The 27,441-nt window shown below is 34.1% G+C and overlaps 1 protein-coding gene across 1 annotated transcript; it reads left to right on the plus strand.

The window, feature by feature from the left end:
* The first annotated feature begins 1,061 nt into the window (after positions 1 to 1,061).
* On the plus strand, positions 1,062 to 26,577 carry LOC110109511. The gene is made up of 12 exons (XM_020840639.2): positions 1,062 to 1,737; positions 3,809 to 3,953; positions 11,276 to 11,343; positions 11,515 to 11,585; positions 11,677 to 11,946; positions 12,210 to 12,373; positions 12,470 to 12,525; positions 12,642 to 12,694; positions 24,776 to 24,944; positions 25,046 to 25,143; positions 25,233 to 25,352; positions 26,263 to 26,577. Exons 1-11 carry the CDS (start codon positions 1,590 to 1,592, stop codon positions 25,335 to 25,337), a joined length of 1,347 nt encoding a protein of 448 aa, XP_020696298.1. The 5' UTR covers positions 1,062 to 1,589; the 3' UTR covers positions 25,338 to 25,352; positions 26,263 to 26,577.
* The last annotated feature ends 864 nt before the right edge of the window (positions 26,578 to 27,441 follow it).

A 27,441-nucleotide genomic window follows, 5' to 3' on the forward strand; every position in this document is an offset into this window, starting at 1 on the left:
GGTCGGGTAGAAGTCAATGGATGAGTGGAAGTTCGGTTTCATTCGGTGGCCGGGTGAAAGTCCAGAGTAAGTCAGCGGCCGGGTGGAAGTCCGGCGGTGGTCGAGGACGAGTTTGATGGCAAGAGAACTCTATTTTCTTTCTCTTCCTTATTTGGGTCCATTTCCATGATAGATGAGGAGTATAAATATAGTTTTCTGAGAGTAGCATGACTAATAAATAGGATGGAGATCAATGGTAAGTTGGGAGTGGTTTCAATGAATGGCAGATATTGATCCCCTTGTTCGTGGACCATTTATGGGGCATTTGAATATCCTAATGCTATTAAAATTCAGCAATCTTGGGCTCGTTGGATTCGTCTCGTCGAGCTGCTCGATTCGATTATAAGGATGTCACATTTGTAAATTGTTTGGTCAACCAATTTATGGTTTGAACTTTCCAAATTAGCTTCATGTCTTCGATTTGAACCCATTTGGACTTGCATTGAGTAGAATTTGGTGCCGTTGAGTTTGTATTTTTAAGACGTTTAATTCGACTGTAAGTTTGCTAAAATCAGAGTTTGGATGATCCCAAACTAAATATTGGAAACTTTCCAACTCAATTTTGCCTCGAGATTCGTACCCGATCAAGAAATTTTTTTGATGATATATCAATGAAGAAAATCGATTTATTTGACCGACCTCACATAGTAGGATAATTATTAATATTATTATTTTAGTTGGAGTCTCATAACATTGAGCAAAAGTAAATGTTATACGTATTTTATAGTATTTATGATAAGCTGTTTATTATTCTTTTTCTAAATTCATAAAAAGCGTTATTGTCATGAAAGTAATAGTAGCAAAGGAATGCTTACGGTAATCATAATTTTCATTGATATTAAAAAAAACCAGCGAAATTACAGATAGTTAAGTTTATATCTATCTACATATCACTGTCAACACTAAAGCTCAACGGCTATGAAAATTATCATGGAGAAAATATCAATATTTTTACCTTCATCGTTTTATTATGTATTTCTTTTCATCGTTTTAATACTTTTCTTCTGGAAACCAGTATTTTGAGTTAGATTTTTTTATTTTGTTCTGATTCCAGAATAAGAAGACGAAATCTAAGCTGGGAAGATTTTTTTTATAATCTTCAAACATCGAAGTCGACCAATCCTCCGTTGCTGTTGGATAACCAAAAATTCATTTATGCATATCAACCCGCTGTTGATCTCAATTGAAGCTACAGACCAGTCGTAATAATTTCTCCTTATTTTCACTGTCGTATCAAGATGGAGCGAGTAATTCACACGAGCAGCGACCAGTATATATTCTTCCAGCATCGTCTCGGTTCTCGACCGCTTGTGCAGGTGCCGAATCCCAATCCATTTCTTCCCGCCGATCTCAACCTCGACGACGATCGTTGGCGATGATGTCATGACCGCAGAAGACAAGAAAGCCTAATTCCGATGGAAACTGTGAAGTAGATAAGTGAAAGAGATAAATATCTCTGCTTGCTGACTACTGTTCCATATCTCCTCTTTCTTCGCCCGCGCTTACTATTCTTATTCGTGCAGCTTCTTTTTGTCCATTATTTTATAAAGATGGCGTGCGCGCCATCTCTTACCCATTGCTGTAGTTATCGCTGCACCGATTTAGGGAAGAATTTTAGGAGGGCTAGCCACTCGTCGTCCTCCATTTTTTCGTCCGATTGCTTCGAAACTCCTTCCAGGCCGCGCGGCAAACTCGTAGGTCTGTTTCTTGGTTTTCCCCCTTTCTTCGCTTTTATGTTGGAGTTAGGGTTTGGACTTTAGTGGTTCTGTTTGTGTGTGTGTTTTTTTTTTTAATATATCTTTTTGTTGGAAAAATGGTTTTGAAATATGGTGTTTTGAGAAGCTTTGTATGTGGCTGATCGTATTGTTGTTAGAAGGCCAAGAATTTTGTTTCTTCTTTGAAAAGGGGAAAACAAATCTATTGGTACGCCGGGATGAAATGATGCAACGGTTGGTTTTGATTTGAATATTCGAATTTTTTGTGTTTGTTGGTTTTCATATGAACAAATATGATTAGAGGAGTCCTCGCTTGTCTAATAAGCTGTTCTCGGCTAAGGAGTTGCATCAAATATTTTTCTTTACAGGAAATTGCTTCCATCTCTGTATTGAGTACTATGTATTTGTTGAAGTCCTAAATTAAGAAGGCGCATCAAGTAATTTGTTTTTACAGGCCATTGTTTCCATGTCTGTTTTGAAGAATATTTCTTTTGGAAGTTCTTGAGTTGAGGTTGCTTCAAGATCAGATTTTTGCAATGTCGATTATAAACTTAAGATCATTAAAGCAATATTTGTTGAAGGATAGGCTGTTCCTTGCAAGAGCTTGTAGAGGCTATTGGAAGATGCAAATAGTAGTATGGTTTCATCTGCATCAACTACCTATAGAAGAAACAATATGATGCTTGAGCTGAATGTGATCGTAGCCTCATGCTTTGAATATTTAGCAGGTGAAAGTTTCACGGAAACACACTAGAGATTGATAAATAGAGTATAATTGTGTTATTTTTATTTCTGTTTTGACTTGGGACCTGACTAAGCACTTTTCATTTAAGGATTGTTGTTTGGATTCCATCTTTGTGGTATATTTGCATCGAACACTTTTGGAAGGAAGAAAAATTGGGTCAGGATATCCTGATGCAATTGAATTTTAAAAATTGACACATAGCATGAAATACATTGTCACGGGGCATGAAAATGTTAGACCGGTCCAATGGACCGGTCCAGTCGGTCCATGCGGGACCGGTCGAGGCGGAGAACGGGCGAACGTCTCTGCCTCTTCCGTCAGCCGCACGCACGCAAGCTCCACGGGAGCGTTTTAGGAAGGATTTTTTGGGGGTTTGAGAGAGGAATTTGAATGTAGGGACTGTTTAGGGAATTCCTTTTGATTGGTATGCATTAAATAGTTGGTTTTCCTAGGGTTTGAGTATCTTGAATTTGGCTGAAATTTGAGATCTCTTAGATTTAGGTTTTCTTTGGGCTCTAGCGGCGTCTAGAGATTTGGGAGAGATCAATCTTCCTCTCGAATTGAGGATCAATTGTATCTTTGCTATTTTATTCATTATCTAGTGGAATTCAAGTTTCTTCTTGAGTTTTCTCTCAGTTTTCTCGCAATTTCTCGCTGTTTTCCTGTGTTTGGCTGCTGTCCTCTGCTGAAAACAACAGTTTCCTTCTCGTTTTACTTCAGATTTGGCTAGGAGATACTTGAAATCAAGTATTTCCTATCAGAAAATGTATGGCACATGATTTGGATTAACTAAAAGGGCAACTTGTTCTTTAATATATACATTTTTTATTATTGTATGTTTTACTACTATATTCTCCATAAATTAATATTTTGCTTGCAAAATTATTGTATGTATTGGTGCAATTTCTATTTGACCTTTCATTATAATTGTTTTGCTAATTACATATAAATATCTTAATGCTTTATTATTTTGTTGTAGATTTTAGAACAAATGCATTTATTATTTTGGTACTTTCTGTAAATTGAAATCACATGATTTCATATCATTTAAATATATTAGAAAGGCCACAGGCCAAATTTTGAAGTCCATCAAGGGGTGAATTGGATAAAGATATGTTGATCTTTTATTTTTTTCTTTCTTAAATGAATAATTTGCTGTTAAATATGATTCTTGGATATTCAGCTAGAATCTGCCTTTGCAAGCAATCAATCTCATGGCCCACATGTTTTGGTATCATGTTGGTCTAAAAAACTAAGTCACATACCTGTAACTACTACTTCCTCAAAGTGATGAGATTTATCCATGCAGGCTTGGGTACCATCGGCTATAATGTAAGTTTTGGATATCAAACAATGGGTACAACGCAGGGAGGAATTACAGTACCTTACAACATATCTCAGGTCAAGCATGAACCTGATCATCTTCTTGTCCTTGTGCATGGTATATTTGCGAGGTAATTTACCTGTGTAGAGGCAATGCTTCATTGATCTGTCAAATTACCTGTTTTTTTAATCATTACTCATTGTTGTCAGGAATCTTGTTCTGACTATCAACCTTCGTGAAGGCAAATTTTGATTATGGTAGCATGTTTATTTTCTGTATTTTGTGATATTCAAAGGCTGCCTTACTTATCAATGGAACCAAAATTCCTTATATACTATTTTTTATTATGTTATTGGTCCATTACCTCAAACGTTATTAGGACCAGGTGAATGCACTTAAAGGCTGAGTTTTTGCTAAGCATTCGGACTTTTGACGTTAATATGCTGTTTGAATAAGCAATATTAGTTGTGTATGCCACGTATTTCATAAATATAGCATTCTTTCAACTTACATCGCATGACTGATAATTCAAGCTCGCCCACCCCACCAAACCAGGTGTTTCCAAAATTCTTATTCAGTAGTGTGTACCTAAGTCCGTAGAAAATTGAACATATTGTTAAATTAATCATGTCAACCTTAATATTGATTGAATCTTATCCCAGGTAAACGAATAACTTTTCTTGGGAATGTGTCACCTTTTTTCTTTTTTTACTGAGAAACCGGATAATATATTCTTGTTATTCCATGTGGATTCTACAAGTAAATTGTAGTTATGTTGATGGCGATGAATCCAAACGCTGAGCTATTATAGATTAATAGCACAGTCGAGCATGTCTAAATTAACTAAGTCAAGCAGCTCTTGACTTAAATTCTCCAGAAGATGCTCGACTGTAATAACAAAATTAAAGGACACCATTCAAGTTAGCTGATGTCAAAGAAATCTTAGAAGGTACATGAACAAGCAGTAGCTCAATTAATGTTTGTAGACATATCTTGTAAAAAAATATAGATGTTATATATCGGTATCTCCATGCACTTAATTATAGACTTTTTCCGCAAAATATGCTCTTAAATCATTTCAAAGTCACTTGTAATTTTTAATTTGTTTTCTCAAATTTGCGTGAAAAAAATTCCGAAGCAAAAATGTCCATTATTAATTTTTAATTGGTAGTTTATCTTGAAAATTTTGCGTAAAAAAATATGCCTAATGGGCATCTTTTTTTCATTTTCCCTATCGTTGTGTATCATCATCTAGCTCTTATAGCTTAATATTCCATCACTATTCCTGTAGCAAAGTTGGCCATTGTTCCTATAGCATTTCCTGAAGCTTCGCATGGCCACTGCTCTAACTGTCATTTGATTCTTGAAGAAATAAATTGTGTTTACCTTGATACTCTAGTGTGTGTGAGAATCATTATTGGTTCCGGTTCTAGAGGGACATTGTGGCCGAAAAGGTGTTTTTGACGTTAAATTTACTATAATTCTTGGATCAGGTGCTGTAACCAGTCAAGATTTCAACAACTTACAACATCTAAAGGTCATCAAATGAGAAGTAGTATTGCTTATAAATATCAATATACGAGGGATGCAAGGGAACTTTCAGCTTAATGATGTTTCAATTTCTTTTTAATCTTGAGTGCTTGTAGCTTTTGAGTTCTTCGAGTGTTGTGCGAGCACGACTATCAATTTTTAGCATAAATCATCTCCTTGTGGCAGCGCGAGGACTTGGTTTTGTATGTAAGGTGATCTCTTTGTTTTTTCTTTCTACATAATTCAATATTGGTTTTCCTTAGTGTGCTTGAATTTTGTCAAATTCGTTATCATTGAATTTCTTTTTGTAGTGTGAATCTTAATGCTTGCACAATTTTTTGGTATTTTAAACATCAATAACAATAACAAATACATCAAGCATTTATCCTACTATGTGGGTTTGGCTACATAATTCTCCATTGTATTCTGTTAAGAGCCAAATTCTCATTTAAATCTAATAAAAAAAAAAATTCACTTATAATATTTTCTAACCAAGTTTTTTTAGATCTATCTCTTTAAATCTAATAAGAAAAGTTCATTTATAATATTTTCTAACCAAGTTTTTTTAGATCTACCTCTACCTTTCTTAACATAGGTCGTATATAATACATCTAAACTCCTAGCCGGGTTATTGGAAAGTCGATGTTTTATGTGATCAAACCATCTAAGGCGACTCTCTCTAATCTTATCTACCATTCGAAATACTCCAAAATTTTTAAATATATGCACGTTTCACATTCTATCTCTAAGAGTAAAGCTACTCATCTACCCTTGCATCCTCATCTCTGCAACTAATTTTATGCTTCTCTTTTAATAGCCAACATTCTAAGCCATAAAGCATTGCAGGTCTCACCACCATCTTATAGAATTTTTCCTTTAATTTGAGGGGTACTTTTTTATCACATAACAAGCCTAATGTATTCCTCCACTTCAACCATCCAACTTGAATTCTACTAATAATATCTCCATCTATTTCACCATCACTCTAAATAATAGACCCAATATATCTAAAGTGCGTACTCTTAATCATTACTTGATTGCCTAAAGTCATAATCCCCCACTAGATCTATTACTACCAAATTTATACACCATGTATTCAATTTTAGATATACTCTAATGAAAACCTTTAGACTCTAAAGTTGACCTTCATAATTTAAGTTTACCATGAACTCCCTCTCTAGTCTTATCAATAAGAAAATATCATAAAGAAAAGCATACACTCTTCCAAATGTCTAGTAAAGATATGGGCTTAAAGTTGATCCTTGATGTAATCCAACTCAAATAGGAAAGTACTTGGTCAAACCATTTGTTATTTGAACACAAGTAACAGCTCATGCATACATATTTTAATGACTTAGTACAAGCTTATTAACCCCTTCCTTTTCTAAAACTCTTTATAGTACTTCCCTTGGAACTTTATCATAAGCTTTCTCAAAATCAATAAATATTATATAGATCATCCTTATTCTCTCTATACTTCTCCATCAAACCTCTCAATAAATGTATAGCTTCCATTGTAGACCTCCTGGTATGAGTCCAAATTGATTTTGAGAAACATTAGTATCACGTCATAACCAATACTTAATAACTCTCTACCATCGTTTTAAAGTATGACACATTAACTTAATTCCTCTATAATTCACACACTCTTATACATCATCTTTATTCTTAAAAATTGGAATCAACACACTCATTCTTATCTTAGCTATCATCTTTTTAATTTTCAAAATAATATTAGAAATTTTCGTAAGCCAATAAATTTCTTAATATTATAAGCATTTTCATGTCTCTATTAGATTATCATCAGGTCCAACAACTTTCCTTCACTTCATTTTCTTTAAAGGCTCTCTAACTTTGGTTTACTAACATAAACAACAACAACAACAACATCAAGCCTTTGTCTCACTACGTGGGTCGGCTACATGAATTTTTTTCTCCATTGTGTCCTGTTAAAAGTCAAATTCTCGTTTAAATCTAATAAAAAAATATCATTTCTGATATTTTCTAAGCAAGTCTTTTTAGGTCTACCTCTACTTTCTTAACATAAGTCAAATCTAATACCTCTATTTTTCTAACCTAGTCATCAGAAGGCCGCCGTTTTATATGACCAAACCATCTAAGGAGACTCTCTCTAATCTTATCTTACACTAGAGCTACTCCAACCATTTCATGTATATGCTCATTTCGTTTCCTATCTCTAAGGGTAAAGCCATTCATCCACCTATGCATCCTTATCTTTGCAACACTTGACTTAGTATTACGCTTCTCTTTTAATGGCCAACATTCTGCACCATAAAGCATTGCAGGTCTCACCACCATCTTATAGAATTTTCCCTTAAGTTTGAGGGGGACTTTTCTATCACACAACAAGTCTGATGCATTCCTCAACTTCAACCATCCAACTTGAATTTTGCTGATAATATCCCTATCTATTTCACCATTACTCTAAATAATAGATCTAAGATATCTAAAACGTGTACTTTTATTAATGACTTGATCGCCCAAAGTCACAATCTAACATCAATAAAAATAAAAAAATTTATTTTTATTAGGGTGCTAAGGTCACTAAAGTCAAGTATATAGTCACAATCTTCATTGAAAAACTTATAAAAATATCTCATCCACCTTTGTTTTATATCCGTTTCTAATAAAACCATTTTTTGATCTTCATCCTTAATGCACTTCACTTTCACTTGAACTAAATCATTCTCCTATCTCTTTGTTGGACTAATTTATATATATATCTTTCACCCTTTTTTGTGTCTTATCTGTTAGATAAATCATCAAAAGCTAAATTTTGTACATCATGTATTGATTTTTTAGACTCCTTACGAGTCTCTTTATATATTTCTTAATTTTTAAAAATTTTTACATCTAAACCAAATGTTATAAGTTATAACAAAGCTTTTTTTTTTTTTACTTTTTATGTACTTTTTAATTACACCGACGACCCAGTTAAGAGAGTAGAGGTATTAGATTTGACTTGTGTTAAGAAAGGTAGGGGTAGACCTAAAAAGACTTGGTTAGAAAATATTAAGAATGACCTTTCTTTATTAGATTTAAACGAGAATTTAGCTTTTAATAGGACTCAATGGAGAAAAAGGATTCATGTAGCCGACCCCACGTAGTGGGATAAAGGCTTGATGTTGTTGTTGTTGTTGTATGTACTTTTTAATTACACCACCAATTATTTTTACTATTAGGAGTTTTTTCTTTTGACATTTCAAGCACATCCTTTATAACATTTTTAAAATCATTAAATATTTTTTCTCATATAATATTAGTTTCCTCATGAATAGTTAGAATCTTAAGTTCTTAAATCTTACTTTAAAAAATATATTTTTTACTATTATTTAGATGCCCCCATTAAATCCTAAGACAATATCTTACTTTATTTTTCATATTCTATCCATTAATCTTAAAGTTCGAAATTAATAAATGATGTTGGGTACATAAATTTTTACTCATAATAACTTTACAATCTTTGTAATATAAAAGATCTATTTTTCTTATTAGAAAATAATCAATCTGTATTTTACTATATCCATTTTTATACGTAATGATATGCTTTTTTCTTTTCATAAATAAGGTATTAACAATTATAAATTTATAACTAGAGAAAAATTTAATATAATCTTACCACCTTCATTAGTCGCTCAAACCCATAACTTCTATGAATCTCTTAAAATATTCTACCTCTTTATCAACATGTCCATTTAAATCTCCTCTAATAAAAAAACTTTCTTCAAGAGGTATATTTTGAATTAATTCTTTTAAGTCATTCCAAAATTTTAATTTTAAATATATATCTAAACCTACTTGAGGAGCGTAAGTACTTATAATATTAATAATCTTAGCATTAACAACAATCTATAATTTCTACATCATTATCCTTCAAACTCTTATATATTGGCTCAAGCTCGACTCGATAACGAGCTCACGAGCCGAGCTTATTAAGCCACGAGCTCAAGCTCGACTCAAAATCGAGCTAGTTTATTAAACGATCTTGAGTTCGAGCTGGTTGAAGCTTAGCTCGTGAGCTCGCGAGCCAGCTCAAAATGATTTAATTAATTAAATTATTTTAATTAAATTAATCAGCAAACATATTTTAATTAAAAAAAATGGTTTGAGGTTTATGCTCTTCATTATTACAGTTTCTCATAAAAGTATACCTATTTTGGCTCTTTATAAATGATATGACAGACTTTGGAAGCTTTTCATTAATATATGAGAGAAGTTTTCAAAAAATAAGAATAAAAAAATAGTAGTTATTTTGCCCAAAAATAAATTGTTTCCGTAGGTTCTTGTAAAAAAAAATCCTATTCTTTCTACTTTTCGAAATACGAGACTGACACATGTGGAAAAATGAACAAAATGGGTGAGAAAAATGAGACTTGCAAAATCTAGAACGAAATCGAGTGGCTCGTGAGCCGGCTCGAGCTCCTTTACAGTCTGATGAGCTCGAGTTCGAGCTCGCTTTCCAACAGACGAGCTAAGCTCGATAGTGCTAAAACACGAATCGACTCAACTCGTTTACACCCCTATCTCTAACACATTTAATTTTTTGAATGCATAGAATATTTTTCTTTCTATGAATCATAATATCAATATTTATCTTTCTAGAATATTTATCTTTTCTGAAATTGCGAATTTATTGATGCTGGAATGTTGCAACCATATGGAATCTAGTGGGTGTCTTTTCTTTGGTCCTCCTTGTTTCTAGGATTGTCATCTAGTTCTAATAGTAACAACTTATATAGCTTAGTGTGTTTGGCCTTCGTTCTTATAGCAGAGTCAGTCATTATTGATGTTGTAAGAGTGTGGGTTCTATTCCTATAACACATTTGATTCTTGAAGAAAGATAAACATTCCTGAAGAAACATGTCAGGAATGTTTATCTTGACACTCTAATGGCCGTGAGAATTATTGTTGGTTCTACTTCTAAGGGGATGGGATGGTGTTTATGATATGTTGTTAAAATTTAAACTTCATGCAGCCCTTGGATTGCACACTATATTGAATAATCAGAATTTTAGTGATTTCCAAAATCTAGAGCCTAAAATCTTGAGAAATATTATTGCTTATGAATTTCAAAATATGAGGGATGTAATGGAGGTTTTTGTTCAATAAAACTTCAAATTCTTTTCAATCTTTTGTGTGCTAGTTGAATTTTGAGTGCTCCGAGTATAGTACAAGTGAGATTACCAATTTCTTGGAGAAATCATCTTGTAATGACATGAAGTCTATACTTTTTATGGTTGATCTCTTGTTCTCTTTTCTTCTACATAATTCAATATTATTTTTTGTCAGTGTGCTTGAATTTAGTCAAATCCATTACATGAGTTTCTTTTCTAGTATGAATCTTAATTTACTTGTGATTTTTTGTGGTCTTAAATCTTTCGCTGTTTTTTTTTTTATTTGAGCTATCATTAGATTATTATTAGGAATGGATTTCTCGTATTTTTGGATTTAATTCAAAGAAGTTGAGTTAATATTTTAATTGGTGTCTTTGAAACTTGAAATTTTAAATCATATTTGCATGAATTGTTTTCACTGCACCATCTTGTTGCATAGGAATCCTAAGACATCTTGCATCATAGTCACGGATGCTTATACAGAATTTTCTTATTTTTCCTAGATGTTACTAATTTTACATACCTAAGTGAGTATTCTTGTGATTTTGCATCAATGTGTGCTATGACATTTACAAATTATTGAAAACTTCTTTGTTCGAGGCCTGTACTATGCTTATCGTTTATCATGCTATAAGAAGAGCTTTGCCTTTTCATATATGTCAAGCTTTTCGTAATCATCATTGACACTATATTTCCTCCTGTCGTGGTTTCTCTTCATATTCTGTATAAAAGCAATGATCTCTTCTCACATTAATGCTTTTCAAATGGAATTATTCTAATTATGCAGTCCAAAAGACTGGACATATGCAGAGGCAGAGCTGAAAAGACAGCTGGGAAGCAATTTTTTAATCCATGGTATGGCATGTACATTGTTGTACTTCAATTCTCAAGTTATTAGAAATGCTAAATCTGATTGCACTTGAATTTGCTTTTCTTAATGAATAGCATTTCACTAGTTCATCATTATGATTTAGTTCATAATATCCAGTGTCATTTTTTCTTAAGATCTTTGATATTATTGTTCAGTTAGTTCTTCAAATACCTATATTAAAACCTTTGCTGGAATCGATGGAGCTGGAAGACGATTAGCAGATGAAGTATGCAGTCAAATATCTACTCCTTGTTTTCTTAACATTTTTTGGCCAAATGTCTAATAAGCTTAATCTCATATTCAACTATTTTGTATAGGTTCTAACTGTAGTGCAGAAAACGAAGAGTTTGAGAAAGATCTCCTTTTTAGCCCACTCATTGGGTGGGTTGTTTGCAAGATATGCAGTTGCAGTACTCTATTCATCTGATAAGCTGAATAAGAGTCAGCACAATAACATTGTGAATTCAACTGATGGAAATCCAGATAGATTAGGTCACATTTCTGCATTAGGTAAAATTGCGGGATTGGAGCCAATTAATTTTATTACTTTGGCAACTCCACATCTTGGGGTTAGAGGGAGAAAACAGGTGAGCTTTCTATGGAAGTAGCCATAAGCCAAATATAGGCTTCGTTTGGGATGGCTTTCTTACTGTATAAAACGGTTTTCTAGTACAAAAATTTTAATAAGAAAGCTGTCCCAAATGAAGTAATAGTCCATAGATTTTCTCTATTCTTCTATATTAAGCAAAGTGCTTTCTTTGTAATCTTTATGCTTATGAAACGAAGAGATTGACACCTACATAACAGGGAAAGAAATAAATTTATAGGTGAGCTTATGTTTTATTTTCAGCTTCCGTTCCTCCTGGGAGTTTCTTTCTTGGAAAAATTGGCAGCACCTTTAGCTCCCATGTTTACTGGTCGAACTGGTAGCCAGCTATTTCTTACTGACGGTGAACCAAAAAACCCTCCTCTTCTTCTAAGAATGTCATCTGATTTCGAAGATCTAAAATTTATGTAGGTTTGAATGCAAACAAATACTTTTTGATGAATTTATGGATACTATGATATATCACTGAACTCCATGTTTCTTATTTATTTTTTCTATTGCAGATCGTCACTTGGTGCTTTTAAAAACCGTATTCTCTATGCCAATGTTTCATATGACCGTATCCTCTTTCATTCATCATATCTTTCATGGCCCCACCGTCATTTTTTCATATTATTGGATTTAGCTTTATTTTGCTTTGCTCGTCAATCTAAAGTTTGCTTGAACTTTATCTAGACATGGTGGGTTGGCGTACTTCCTCAATAAGGAGGGAGACTGAACTTGTTAAGGTATGTCATAAAAGTAAATTGAGATGGTTGTGTTTCATTTTTATTTGAGATTCCTATCAAATGAATTTATTTATGTTTGTTGGCTAACAATAAAGTTCTTTATCCTAGAGAAGTCTTGTTATGTGTTAACCTAGGATTTTATTTGCTCTTGAAATTGATGTTCTAGATATCATCCATAATTGTTTCTTGAAAGGTTGAATTATGCCTTCTTTGAAAGAAAAGATGCATTACTAAGATTTTTGTCATAGTATTCTTTAGTGTGACTCCAACAAGTTGTGGTCTGTTTATGAATCCTCCATCCATTCTCATGAAGTGTCTTGTGAAGTGTTAACTTATAGTTTGAGAAATCCTTTTTCTTATCTTCCAGCATTACTAGCCCTTGTCTACCCATTTTTCCTCCTTGTCGTTCCACATTAACTATACCCATCTCGGTGTCACATTATATGTTCTCTATACTATCTGCTCAAACCACATTAGCAAATTTTCAAGCATCTTTTTCTAATATCATGCAACTCAGTAGTGGAAGATAAGATTAGAGAGAGTTGCTTTAGATGGTTTGGTCACATAAAATATCAGTCTTCCAATGACCTGGTTAGGAGAGTAGATATATTAGATTTGACCCATATTAAGAAAGATAGAGGTAGACCTAAAAAGTCTTGACTAGAAAATATTAGAAATGACATTTTTGTTATTAGATTTAAATGAGAATTTGACTCTTAACATGACACAATGGAGAAAAATTATTTATGTAGCTAACCCCACATAATGGGATAAAGGCTTGACGTTGTTGTTATTGTATGCTACTCGGTCCATCTCTGATGTAACAATTTCCTTCCTAGTTTTATCACTTCAATCTTTAAAAAGTTTTGCAAACACTCAATGTGTCTATTAGTGACTTCTTGGTTTCCTAACTAATATAACATGTCTTATAAAATTATTTTTAGTAACCATGCTTTTCTCTTATCACATTGTACTCTTAAGGCTAAAAAAAAAATAAAAAAAAAATAAAAAATAAAAAAATTGTACTCTTAAGGCTCAGTTTAAACCATATAAATTTAATTTTAGAAGTTATGTTCTCATTCAAATTTATATTCTTTTTTATGACACAAGTGCATTAAATACATCAACTTAGTCATTACTTGATCTTCTAAGAATATTGATTGAAAAGATTATCAATTTTACATTAACTAAAATTGAATATTATATACTTAATTCAAATTCTATTATTTAAAGCCCCATATTTTTTAAAAACTTTTTCAACTATACTACTTCATCACATACTCTACAAATTCTCATTTCTTAAAATTATGTTAGTTGAATACAGTATCTCAAATCTCAATTCAAGTATCTTTTTTAATCAGGTTGATAACCAATATCAGGGGATACATAATATTGAATTTTGAAATGTTTTGATCAATGTTTAAAATTGTGCAATTATGTATAGAGGCATTTTTTGTTTGTGAGGCGAGGCGTAAGCCTCAAAATAAAAAATTGCTTTAAGTGCAAATAAATGTTAAAAGTAAATTTTTATATAATACTCAAATAATGTGTTAAAAAATGACATTATTTTTCTATTAAACTATGAAATAACACAATAACATACATATGAAACAAAAAATTGCACAAGACATAAAGTGACTAGTGATAAATTGCATGAAATATATTTGGAATACAAATATTACATTAGCAAAAATTATTAAATATAGAAATTGCATAAAAGTATCAAATAACATTAAGTTTAACTTCAAATTTTTTCTTTCTCAATTCCCTACTCATCTACATTTAATTTCTAAAAAATGTTGGAAAGTTGGCAACAACTAGAAAATCATCTGTTTTGTCATCACTGAGGGGATTTTTGTTTAAGTCATCATTATAACAAATTGATCTCTCCCATCTCATTTGTGGAGTCCAATGCCTCCCAATATGCTTCTTCTTTATTTATTTCAGACATCTTCTGCTTTCAAAAATATTTTTCATCAACATAAAGATGAGATTAATACTCTAAAATTTTTAGAGTAGTGGTGGTGTGTGGCTTTCAAGTGATCCTTGACGGAGGCTATGACATTGGTCGTTGTGGCGAAGGCGATAGGCTGGAGGTTAAGGCAATTGAGAAGAAGTTACTGCGACTTGAGGGTACACGAAGTGTGATTTGTTCGGGGCTTTACTTCAGGATTTACGTAAGTTTTAATATATATAGAGTGAGGCTTAAGCCTCACGCCAGTGAGGCAAGGCGCGCCTTAAGGCGGGCCTCAACCAAGTTGAGGCGCAAGCCTCATAAAAAAACTTGAGGCATTGTTAACCTCTGCGTTTAGCACAAAAAAAAAAAAATAAAAAATCAGAACAAAACCTCGTATCCCTTAAATCCCGCACCTCGGACTGTCGAATCCGCGATATCTGCCTGAAATCTCGCCGAAAAGTACTGTACATGCAGCGCCGTTTACGTCGATTCCCGAAAATCCTTCGCAGGCCTCGATCCTTGCCTTCTCCGCGTCTATAAAACGAAAGGGAGGTCTTCGCACTTCGACACTCCCACTCGACCGAACCCCGTCGTCCAACCTCTCCTCCGATCTCTCTGCCTCTGCCCGACATCCAACCCCTCCGACCTCCTCCTCTCCAAGCCGCAGAGATCCCGTCGATTCCCTAGCCTCACCCGACTCCACCCCATCCCGATCCTCCTGGTCTCACCAAGCCGAGAGAGAGAGAGAGAGAGAGAGAGAGTCGAACCTACCTGGCCGAACTTGCCGAGTTCCTCTCAACGTCCCGATCCCGACCCAGTCGTCTCGCTCCCCCTCCGATCCCCTCCGTGCTGTCCGACTTTGCTCCTATACCGGCTCTCCCTCCCTGTTGAACAGGAAGTTATGACATTTTTGATCGGAGCCGAGAGTAGGAGCTCTCTGACCGTGAAGGTAATCATCTCCCTTGCGCACGCTCCTCGGCCAAATCCCGTAAATCTCCTATTCGGCCGATTCTCTGGAAACAGAGAATTGAACTCGCTGTTTAATTAAATAGAGGGTTTAATTCTCTGTAAATCGTGCTTGAATCCTATTTCAAAATGATCAAATCCTCTTTGATTAGCTTACTTAAAGTTGATTTTATTTAATCATACTTAATTACTACTAATAGTAATTAATTATGATTAGTTAAAATCAATTATAATTAGCTAATCATCCTAATTTATAATTAATTTTAAATTATGTATAATTAATTATGTGTTATTTTAAGTTAATTATAAATTAGATTTAATTAATCTATAATTAATTTAAAATTAGTTATAATTAATTATAAATTAAAATATAATTAATTATAATTCTTTTTTTATTAATTATAAATTAAATCTAATTAATTTATAATTAACATTGAATTAAATATAATTAGTTAAATGACTAATTATATCTAATTTATGATTAATTATAAATTAGATCCCATTTATTTGTAATTAATTTTAAATTAAATGTAACTAGTTATATCTATTATATATAACTAATTATGATTAATTTATAATAAATTACATATATTAAATAAAAATATTTAAAATGAAATAAATCCATCAGAAAACTTAAAGCAAAATCCATCCGCCCTCCGCAATAGTTTGTCGAGGCGGACAAATTGAAATTTACTCTAGCTCACAAAGAGCCAAATGCCTAGTCAAAAATATTACTAGGATCCATTCTCAAACAATCTCTTGCCAGTAAGGACGTGGTACGTGTCCTCTAACCGGCAGTTTCGCCGCCAAATGGCACTGCAGGTAAACGGTTATGACCCGGGGCCCTCTGAACCGAGTGGTTTTGCCGCCAAATGGCACCACAGACAACGGTTATGGCCAGAGCCGATACGCTCCTTAATGGCGTTAAATCCTTGAGATATGAATCAATAGGATATGATCGATAGGGCATAAAGCCCTTTGTTAGCTAAGGTGGATTCAAATTTGTCCCCTTAGACAAACATTCAACCCCGGTCTATAAGGTTCCCTTGGACGAAGCAACCCATGGCTGCCGACAAGGATCCTTCTGTCAGGTTGGGTCGACTACCTCCTCTGACTAAGTAGACCAGGGACCATGATGGCCCGGGATGACGGAACCATGGGATCTTGATCGGGTCCATCATCCATTCCCCCACCATCCGCTTTAAGTGCTAGATGGTGCAATTTCTATTTTAAATACCAAAAATCAAAACCTAATTTCCAAATCCAATTTCTACCAACATCCAAACCCATTGCTGCTACTATATGCCAGATGCACGTATTTCTATACGTATCTGATTGACGACTAGCCTTAATCGAAAGTTCTCTCTCGTGATCGAGAGGGGTAATTAACTATAGGGGCTTGCGCCTATAGGAAACCAAAACTCAGATCATAAAGTCCTCACCAAATGAGGGCGAAATCTCTGGGTAGTGTCTTATCTACAAACCCATCTGCCTTCCAAAATTTACCCCGGAACTTAGTTCGTTAAAACTCCCTCGCCGAATAAGAAAAGCGAGCGGAGGCCGGGGCCGAATTTTCGGAGCCCACAGGCATAAGCCTCGAGGCGCTTTTCACTGGAATTGCGCAAAGGCGGGCCTCAAGGAGAGCCTCATATTGCGCAATTTTAAACAATTGTTTTGATGAATGAAATGGCTAACTTTGAATATGTATAGATGTTGGTTATTAATGATGACATTGATTAGTTAAAATTGATGAGTGGATTTACTGTTTGTATTTGGTTATTTTAGAACTATTAATTATTCAAATTTCTTATTTAATATGCTTAATAGTAATTTGATAACTATGTCTGGGTTGAATTGGATCTCTAATGCTAATTTTTTAAAACATTTATTTGCTTTGGTAGTTTGAAGCTTTAATCAGTTGTAGTATCTTTCATTAATGAGCATTGCTATGGAAATCAGGATAAACTTCAAAATAATCGCCTGATCAAATGGTTAATTTAGTTGTATAGTATCACATTGCATCAATTTAGTTCCTGGACTATACAAAATTGATAAAAAATTGCCCCTTTGGGGCTAAATTGGGATCAATTTTATGTAAAAATTGCAACACGAGAAATTTTTTATCAATTTTGTATAGTTGAAGTAAATTGGAGCAACATAGCATTCTGATACTAAATTGGTCATTACACGAATAGTCCGAGACTATTTTGGGAATGTTTTGTGTGGAAATAATTTGTTTTATGAATTTCACATAGCTTAGTATGATTTGGGGTTGCTTTGAGTTCAATTCAGTCCTCTCTATCATGTATGTTCTTAATATGACATTGCCATTTTGATCAATTTCTTCCTATCATTGATACTCACCCGCATTTAACCCGTTTACTGAACAACATGAGCCCAAGATTGAACCGATTTGAAAGGCACAAGAGGAATATTTTTTACTTTTGTTTTGGCGTCTCATGTAATCATCGCTCTCAATTCCCCTTACCAGCCTTTTTTACTATTGGCCCTAGGATAGAGCTCTCATGAATGAACAAGTTTAACCCATAAATGGCAGTATTTCATCAAAATGAGTGGCTCATTATGCTGAATTTGGTAACAAAGTAATTGACCTGACCTTACTGATTATGATAACGTTATTTAGAATGACTTATTGGTATCAAATTGTATTGATAATTATGATCACATCCATTTTTCAATGAAACTAGTTTATGGTACTCTTGTTTCTCCAATTTTTTGTTGAAAGATAAAAGCTATCTGTTGAACTCTAACCAACCAAAATCGATTCACAAACCATTAAACCACGACGCCACGATCCCACGTTGCTGAGGTAATTGTCGACTCAATCGCATAAAAGGGAGGAAACGAAAAATTGAACTTATGCTAACTTACGAGCTTTTGGAAATTGTTCAAAGAGCTCTCGATCTCTTCTCATATGAAGCTTGTTCGGTTCCTAGGCCTCCTTCCCATCCATTCGGCTCACGTGAACAAAGCCCGAGCCCAGTCTCCGACATACGCATGCGACCTAGTTGGGCTTCCTCCCTTCCAATGTGCTAACAGAGCCTTTGTGCCTTGATAGAATGGCACCTCCCTTCTTCCCTATATGCACACGCCAGGTTTCCTCTCCCCTTCTAGCCGCATAACTCTTCACCTCAAATGCAACAGCAGGCCGCTTCGAAGAAGCCCATGAACGACTTCAATTTTCTTGCGCACGAACATGGTTCGACTCTGCTTCTTGAATGCAAACAGAGCCCTAGTCCCTTATCTCCCATTTTTTTCTTGTCCAGATCCATAAAAATAGAGCTCGCCTCCCTGATCTGAGCCAAAATGTCTTTTTCATTTAATTGTTATTATTATTATTATTACTATGCTTATTATTATTCTTCTTGTTATTATAAATAATAATAAGTATATAAAAAAAGAGATCAAACATCACAATCAGCAACCAGAGGATCTGAAGATAATTTTCGGGACCAAACAACGTCGTGTAGCCCTCGGCCGTTGATTATCTTTCTGGCTGGGTGGATTAAAAGGGTGAGTGCCCTCCCTAACCTTTTCCCCCCTCCCTAACCTCCCCTATGGGGGAGGGGACGCCAGGGAGCTACCAAAATTTTCCCGAAAATACTAAACTTGCATGGAATTTTGGAAATTTTGGATTGCTCAATTAATTAACTCATATATTAATCGATTGATTAAGAAAATCATTACATAATTAAAAAAATCAAAGTCAAGCTACAATTCAATTAATGGATAATTAATTATTGTCCTTCATTAAGGCTCTCGTGGTTGGAAAATACCTCTTCCAAAGAGTTTTTGCTATAGACTACAATAGAGGAGTGGTGTGAAATATGGCATACATGTACAAGTGGTAGAACTAGACAAATGCAAACATGGGATAATTGTCTTTGATGGGTAATGAATGATATAATTCCTTGGAAGGGCATTGGAGGTTAAAATGGAAGCATAAACTTAAAATCTTTTTCAAACATCAAATTGATTAATTACTAAATAAATAACTTATCTTTTAATTTAACAAACTAAGGAATTAGTCTAATTAACTGAAATAAAAATTCAATTAAATTGATAGTTAACGAATTGATCGAACTCAATCAGAGTAAAACTTTAATTAATTTCAAAAAATTTAATTAAAATCAAAACTTTAACAATTTTAAAATTTGATTAAAACTGCAATCCAAAAATAAATTCTTAAGATTAATTAAATGGTTACAACAACATTAAGCATTTGTCCCACTACATGGGGTTGGCTACATGAATCATTTTTCTCCATTGTGTCATGTTAAAAGTCAAATTCTCATTTAAATCTAATAAAGAAATATAATTTCTTATATTTTTCTAACCATGTCTTTTTAGGTCTGTTCACCAATATACAAAGAACAAAAGGAAAGAATGAAGAAATCTAGTGTACAAACATCTTACCCGTCGGATCCCAGAATTCTGCTGCAAATCACGCCGATTTGGCGCCGCTCCCGTCTCTTCCCAGAAAATCTGCCCAAACCGCGTGCCAACTAGACGCCTTTCTCGTCGTTAAATACCAAACGAACGAAGCCGAAGGTCTGGGCTCTCCTGATACCTCTCGCTGCTCTCTACCACGATACTCCCACAATCGAATCCCTCCAAGCTCTCCCCCACTCGATCGCAGGAGCTCCCCAACCCATCACCTGCTCCCGTCGACCCCATCTCCACTATCGATCTTCCTCCATTCGCACTCCAGACGAACCCCTCCGATCATTTCTATTGCCCGACCTCTCGGTCTTCCCAAGCTGAGAGAGGGAGAGAGAGAGAAGCTTCTTACCTCTATCCGACGCCGAGCTCCCCCTTCTCACGCAAGAGCCCCGACTTCTCTCCCTCTCATCAAACCGAAGCTCCACAGCTGCATTCGCCCCTTTGTCCGACCACAGCTCCTGGCCGAATCCCTTATACCGAAGTCCCCTCCTTGTCCGATCCCCATATACCTGAAACCCAACAACCAGATCAAGCCCGATCTCCCTTGCTTACTCTTCCCTCTCTACCCGATTTTGCTCCTAGCTGCAAGCCACTAAATTTTAGGTATATTTTATTTTATTTTATTTTATTTTTATTATTTATTATACTTAATGATTAATTATAATTAAGTATTGTTAATTATAATTAATTATTATTTCTTGTGTTTATAATTAATTATTAATTATAACTAATCAAATCGCCCATACACGCTTTTCTCTAGCGTGGTGGGAAGGAAACCTAGCGCGATACCTACGATGAGGTAAGTGAGCGACCCCCTCGGCTCCAAAATCTTGTTCTCGGCGTTTGTGGCGCACCGGAAAACCGCCTATACACGCTTTTCTCTAGCGTGGTGGGATGGGAACCTGGTGTGGCACCTACGGTGAGACCAGGATATTCATAAGTACCCGCTCGCGGGGAAACAACTGCTTTTCTTGCAACATGTACCGAAGACCCATACACGTCTTTCTTTGGCGTGGTGGGGACAAAGACTTTACACGGCTGCGGTGCCCTCGTAAGAGGGCACCTACCGTACACACTTTTCTCTAACGTGGCGGGAGGCTCAGTTTTCCCCTAAACGGGGGAGACGCCGGGAGGCTATCGAAATTTCGGGTGAATGTACGACCGAACTCGGACCTATTTGAACTCAAAGAGAACCAAGATTTAGACACATTTGAACAACAGTGGACTTGTGAACTCGGACTTGAACAAAATGAACTTAAATAAACTCAAACTCAATTTAAATAATTTGAAACTTGATTTGGACTCGAATGTGATATGAGCTACATTGACTCTAAATTCAAACTTGGATTAGAGTTTGAACTCGACAAAGAACTCAAACTTGAACCATATGCAAGAGAACTCGAAGAAGACTTGAAAAATATAAGACTTGAACTTGAATTGAGTTTGAACTCAAGAAGAACACTTGAAACTTACATAAGCTCTAGACTTGAATCAAACGATGAAGATCTGGGCTAGAATTTGAATAATGACAAGAGATCTAAGTGCAAATAATTAAATCATGATCTGAACACCATGAACTCAAATCAGACGGACAATAGAAGACAAGTGAACTTGAATCTGATTACAAGAGAACTTGAACTGGAAATGGACTCATGCAAAGAGTTTGTACTTTGATTACAAAGGACTTGGACTCGAATTCAGAAGAGAACTACAAGGAGCATGAGCCAAACTAGAACTTGGGCACCACATGAAGCTTAATACAAGAGAATTTCAACTTAATTTTTGATAATATCCCCATCTATTTCACCATCACTCTGAACAGTAGATCCAAGATATCTAAAACGTATACTCTTATTAATGAGTGATCGCCCAAAGTCACAATTCCCTCACTAAGTTTATTTCTACTAAAATTACACTTCATATATTCAGTTTTAGATCTACTCAAGTGAAAACCTTTAGACTCTAAGGTTGATATCCATAATTCAAGTATATCTTTAACTCCCTCTCTAGTCTTATCAACAAGAAGAATATCATCTGCAAAAAGCATACATCAAGGTACATCCTCTTTTAAATGTCTAGTTAGAACTTTCATGACTAAAGCAAAAAGATATGGGCTTAAGGCTGATCCTTGATGTAATCCAACCAAAATTGGAAAATACTTGGTCAAACCATCTTATGTTTGAACACAAGTAATAACTCCTGCATACATATCTTTAATGATTTGAATATAAGCATTATTAACTCCTTTCTTTTCAAGAACTCTCCATAGCACTTCTCTTGGAACTTTATCATATGCTTTCTCTAAATCAATAAATATCATATATAGATCATCCTTATTCTCTCTATATTTCTCCATCAAACCTCTCAATAAATGTATGGCTTCCATAGTAGACCTACCCGGTATGAATCAAAATTGATTTTGAGAAACACTAGTATTACACCGCAACCTATGCTCTATAACTCGCTTCTATAGTTTTACAGTATGACACATTAACTTAATTCCTCTATAATTCACACAATCTTGTGCATCATCTTTATTCTTAAAAATAGGAATTAACACACCCATTATCCACTCATCTGATATCTTTTTAGTCTTCAAAATAGTGTTAAAAAGTTTAGTAAGCCAAGAAATTCCTTCATCTCCTAAGCATTTCCCATACCTCTATTGGGATATCATTAGGTCCAACAGTTTTTTCACACTTCATTTTCTTTAAAATCTCTCTAACTTCGATTTTACTAAAATGTCGATAAAAACAAAAATCTTTATTTTCATTTAGGGTGCTAAGGTCACCAAAGTCAATATTATTTTCACAATCTTCATTAAAAAATTTAGCAAAATATCTCATCCATATTTATTAAATATCATCTTCTAACAAAAGTACTTTTTGATATTCATCCTTAATACACTTCACTTGAACTAAATCCTTTCTACTTTCTCTTTGTTTGGCTAAATTTTATATATATATATATATATATATATATTTCTCCCTCCTTAGTATCAAATTTATGATATAAATTTTTAAAAATTAAGATCTTTGCATCGCATATTGCTTTCTTAAATTCTTTACGTGTCTCTTTTTATCTATCTCAATTATCAGAATTTTTACATCTAAATTAGTTTTAAAATAAATCTTCTTATTTTTTATTTTTTCTTGCATATTTGGATTCCATCATCAACTATTTTTACTATTAGGAGCTTTTCCCTTTGATACTCCAAATACATCTTTTGCAATAATTTAGTATCACTAGTCGCTTTTTTCTACATAACATTAGCATCTTCATGCACAGACAAAATTTTAAGACCTAAAAACTTATTCTTAAAATATTTTTGTTAATATTCTTTAAATGCCCCCATCTAATCTTAGATTATCATTTAACTTTATTTTTTTATTTTCTATCCCTTTATCTTAAAGTTCAAAAATAATAATTGATGTTGAGTATATAAATTTTCACTTGGGATAACTTTACAATCTTTGTAATCTAAATGATCTAATTAAATAGGTAAATTAGATAATTTAATTAAAATAAAAAATAAGAAATCTGACTTGAATTAAAATTCATTAAAATCAAAATCTTAAAATTTAATTGAAATTAAAACCTTTAAAATAGATAATTTATCGAATAATTGATTAATCCAAAATCTAATAACATTAAACATTAACCAATTTAATGAGCAAATCAATTTAATTTAAATAATTAAATAATTTCAAAATACATTTAAAACTTAAAATTTAACTTACTTTTAAAATACATTTGAAATTCAAATTAATGAGCTGAGCAATTAAAATTTAATCTAATTAATTAATGCAAAATAAAAGAAAATACATGATTAAATATGTTTTGACTAAGTGATGTCGTACAACTCACACTAAAACTTAACTCCTAAAAAAAGTTAACCAAAGCACAAAACAGAGAGAAAAGCTCCAAAAATTTCTTATCTAAACCCAGCTCCTATCAAGCTCCAAACCCATGGTAAGCTTCAGCTCTTGGCAAAGACTGTAACTGCAAGCTCCAGCCTCTACAACTGCAGCCACCTATGAACTCTCCAGCTATTATAGCTACTGGTCACAAGCACCTGCAAACAAGTAGACAAAAGTCAACACATAATAAATAAAATCGCTACTAAAAAATAAAACTAGCAAGTAAAGCTAATACTGCATGCAGAATAAAGTGATTGAAAGAGAGTAAAGAATAAATAATAGTGCTAAAGTATAGTGACAAACTACTGTAGTAGAAAAAGTTACGAACATTGCTACTAAATACTAAAATGGGTGTCAAATCAAGGAACTATGTAAAGCTACTTTACTGATCTGAGCTCTATAGGTTTGTGCCTATTCTTTCATGAGCGAACGCTATCTTAGGAATTCTACTGAACATTTGGTAATTAGCATGGAAAAGAAGATTATATCGAAATTGATCAGTTTCAAAAATGCATCTAGCCAAAGCATTAGGCAGCAACTTGTTTTAAAAGTCACCATGTGAAACAAAGCTAATCGTTGCAACTAATATGTGGTTAAAATGTTTCATAGTATGTCGAAAGTTTATTCAATTAGTCTGGTCTTTAATATTTAATCTGCCTTTTTGATTTGTTCTGAAGCTGGTAGAATAGGGAAACTGGAAAGGTTCAGTCTTTTATAGTATGGTCTTGCAATTTATGAAGTCATGACATTAAATTGTTTATTCATTGCATGCAGCCACAGCTACAATCGTTGGATGGCTACAAACACATCGTAAATGTGAAGTATTGTCCAGCCATCTTATCCGATGGTCCTCATTTTCCTCCTGAAGCAGCTAAAGCAAAAGAGGCAGCCAAAAATGTGCCAAACACTCAAAATACTGCCGAATATCATGATGTCATGGAAGGTAAATGGTGATGAGAAAGATATCAGATGGTGTTTCTTTTTTTATTTTTATTTTTAGCATATCATTGCCTCCAATTGAGCTATACTTTTAACTGATATCAGAGGAAATGATACGTGGACTGCAAAGGATAGGATGGAAGAAAGTTGATGTCAGTTTCCACTCAACATGTTGGCCCTTCTTCGCTCATAATAACATCCATGTATAATGAATCTTTCTGCTTGATGATAAGATTAGAGACTTTGTTTGCTTGAGTTTGTGTATCTTATGATTCTGGCTCCTGTGGTTCAGGTGAAGAGTGAATGGCTTCACAATGCTGGTGCTGGTGTTATTGCTCATGTTGCTGAGAGTTTAAAGCAGCAAGAATCTCGTTCCTTAATTGGTGCCAGTCTTTAGGATGCTGATAATAGAGTAAGTTGAATGTCTTAGAATTTTAAAATTTCTGTACTTCTTTGTGTGCCTCTTGAAAGATAGAGAGGAGGAGGGGTCAATTGATTCTTCCTTTCATTATTTATTTACTTTTTTAGTGAAAAAGGCCGTCCATAGAGCTGTTTTTACTTTTTACATGGCTTATTCATTTTAACGATATTATTGGTATGGTACTGACGTAAATATTGAAAAAAATTGAAGTATCATTATGGTAGAAATTTGGCAGTGGGATGACTATGAAATGCTTTCTTAAATGATCCGATTAGGGTCCACTAGCACATATTGTTAGACCCGGTTGGTTTCTGTAGGCTGATCCATTTTGCCTAGTCATTGTAAATTTGTAAAGAGCAAAGCTTTTCTCCAGGATACTGGTATATCGAAGAAGTTTAACTGAGTTGTCCAAATCTCAAAATTGAAGACTTAGACATCAATTTGAGCTAAATTTTATTCGACTCAAAAGTGATCATTTTCGAGTTGATTTTCGAGCAGAGCTATTAAGTTCTTGAAATATATTTTTCTAATGATGTTGAGGGAAGAACCATCATTTTATTCATCTTATGCTCCCTAGCTAAGGCTTCCGTTTGGGATGGTTTTCTTACTATCTTTTAAAACAGTTTTTTAATACAAAAATTTCTTAAACTAGAAATTTTTTGTATTAAAAAACTATTTTGATAAATCTTAAGAAAGCTATCCCAAACTAAGTACAAATTTTATCATTGACTTTCAATCAAAAAGCAGCTATAAGACATAAACATATTCTGAAGTAATGAATATAATAACTTGGTTTCATGTGATTCTGATGATGTATTACAGATTCATTATTTATATTGATATGCTGTGAATTTGTTTCTTAGAATTCCTTGGTTCGTTTATATTTGCATTTGTCATATAGAAAAACTGAAGAACCTGGCATGCGATGGGGAGCTTGTAAAAGTTTGCCAAGCCAAGAAATCATTGTTTCTCCTTGAAAGCTTGTAAGGAGATTGGATGCAGGTCCCAAGAGTTCCCTGGAATTTCATGGGAGTTCAACGGTTTTTTTTTAGCTTGAATGGACAATGCATGCACGGAGCCGCTTATTCATCTTGGTTTGAGTACTAATAATGTTGCGTCATACAAATATACACACGACAATGGTAACATATAAATATATCATTGCTTATATAATATGGGCTGTTAAATATTTCCTGTTATTATTTGTTGGTTTGTATGTTTGACATTTTTGTAGTATCAATTGTGCATATATAATGATTTACAAGGGTAAGGGTGTCCATTCAAATTCAAGCGTTTGATATGGGGCCAACCCAACAAATGAGCTAACTCAAATGGTCAATTTAGTGTCAACCCAAGCAAGATGGGCATAATTACAATTTATATCTATGTAAAGATATTGAAATTACCCGACTTTTTCCGAGCCATTTGCGGTGAATCCTAATCATGAAAATTTTGCTGGATTTTTGTCCGATTTTCATATTGGGTCACGGTCATGCAAGAGCAGTATTGGTGATCATATGATAGAGATTTAGGCTTCGTTTGGGATAGCGTTTTTACTATTTTTGAAAGTAATATTTTAGGATAATTTCTGATAAGAATTAAATTGTCCTAAATAGTTATAAAGAAAATAGGGAGGAAATCCTCCCAACTCTTTCCATAGGTTTTCCCGGGAAACCCATTCAAAGTCTCTCACTCTCAAATGAAATGTGTTATTTATACTTACTACAAAACAACAAAAATTTGATCAATCGGGCCCAATATGACTATGGCACTAGTTTGATAGCATTACGGTGCTCTCTGTGAATCATTGTTTCTCTTTGGATTATAACTAATAACTATCAAAACACCATCGTAGAGGTGATTTGGCATTGCGACGTTATTCCTGGTGCTATGGTACTGACCGATAAGGTATTGTATCACCAAGCTTTTTGTCTTGATCCTTGAAGTTTCCTCTTAGAGCACTACAAAATTGGAAGTACTTGTGTTGTGATGCTAGGATCCATTGCTACATCGCCGGATGTGCAGAACTGTAGCGCTAAGCTCTCTATTTAACCCTAATTTTTCCCCAAAGGGCTACGTC

The sequence above is a fragment of the Dendrobium catenatum genome, unplaced genomic scaffold, assembly GCF_001605985.2.
Source record: "Dendrobium catenatum unplaced genomic scaffold, ASM160598v2 fragScaff_scaffold_370, whole genome shotgun sequence".
In the NCBI taxonomy this organism is placed as follows: domain Eukaryota; kingdom Viridiplantae; phylum Streptophyta; class Magnoliopsida; order Asparagales; family Orchidaceae; genus Dendrobium; species Dendrobium catenatum.

Excerpts from the sequence above, each read along its gene's own strand:
- LOC110109511 (XM_020840639.2), top strand. The coding sequence starts at position 1,590 with ATGGCGTGCGCGCCATCTCTTACCCATTGCTGTAGTTATCGCTGCACC. Across the intron at positions 24,945-25,045 it reads ATATCATGATGTCATGGAAG|AGGAAATGATACGTGGACTG; the intron begins GTAAATGGTGAT and ends AACTGATATCAG. Across the intron at positions 25,144-25,232 it reads TCGCTCATAATAACATCCAT|GTGAAGAGTGAATGGCTTCA; the intron begins GTATAATGAATC and ends CCTGTGGTTCAG.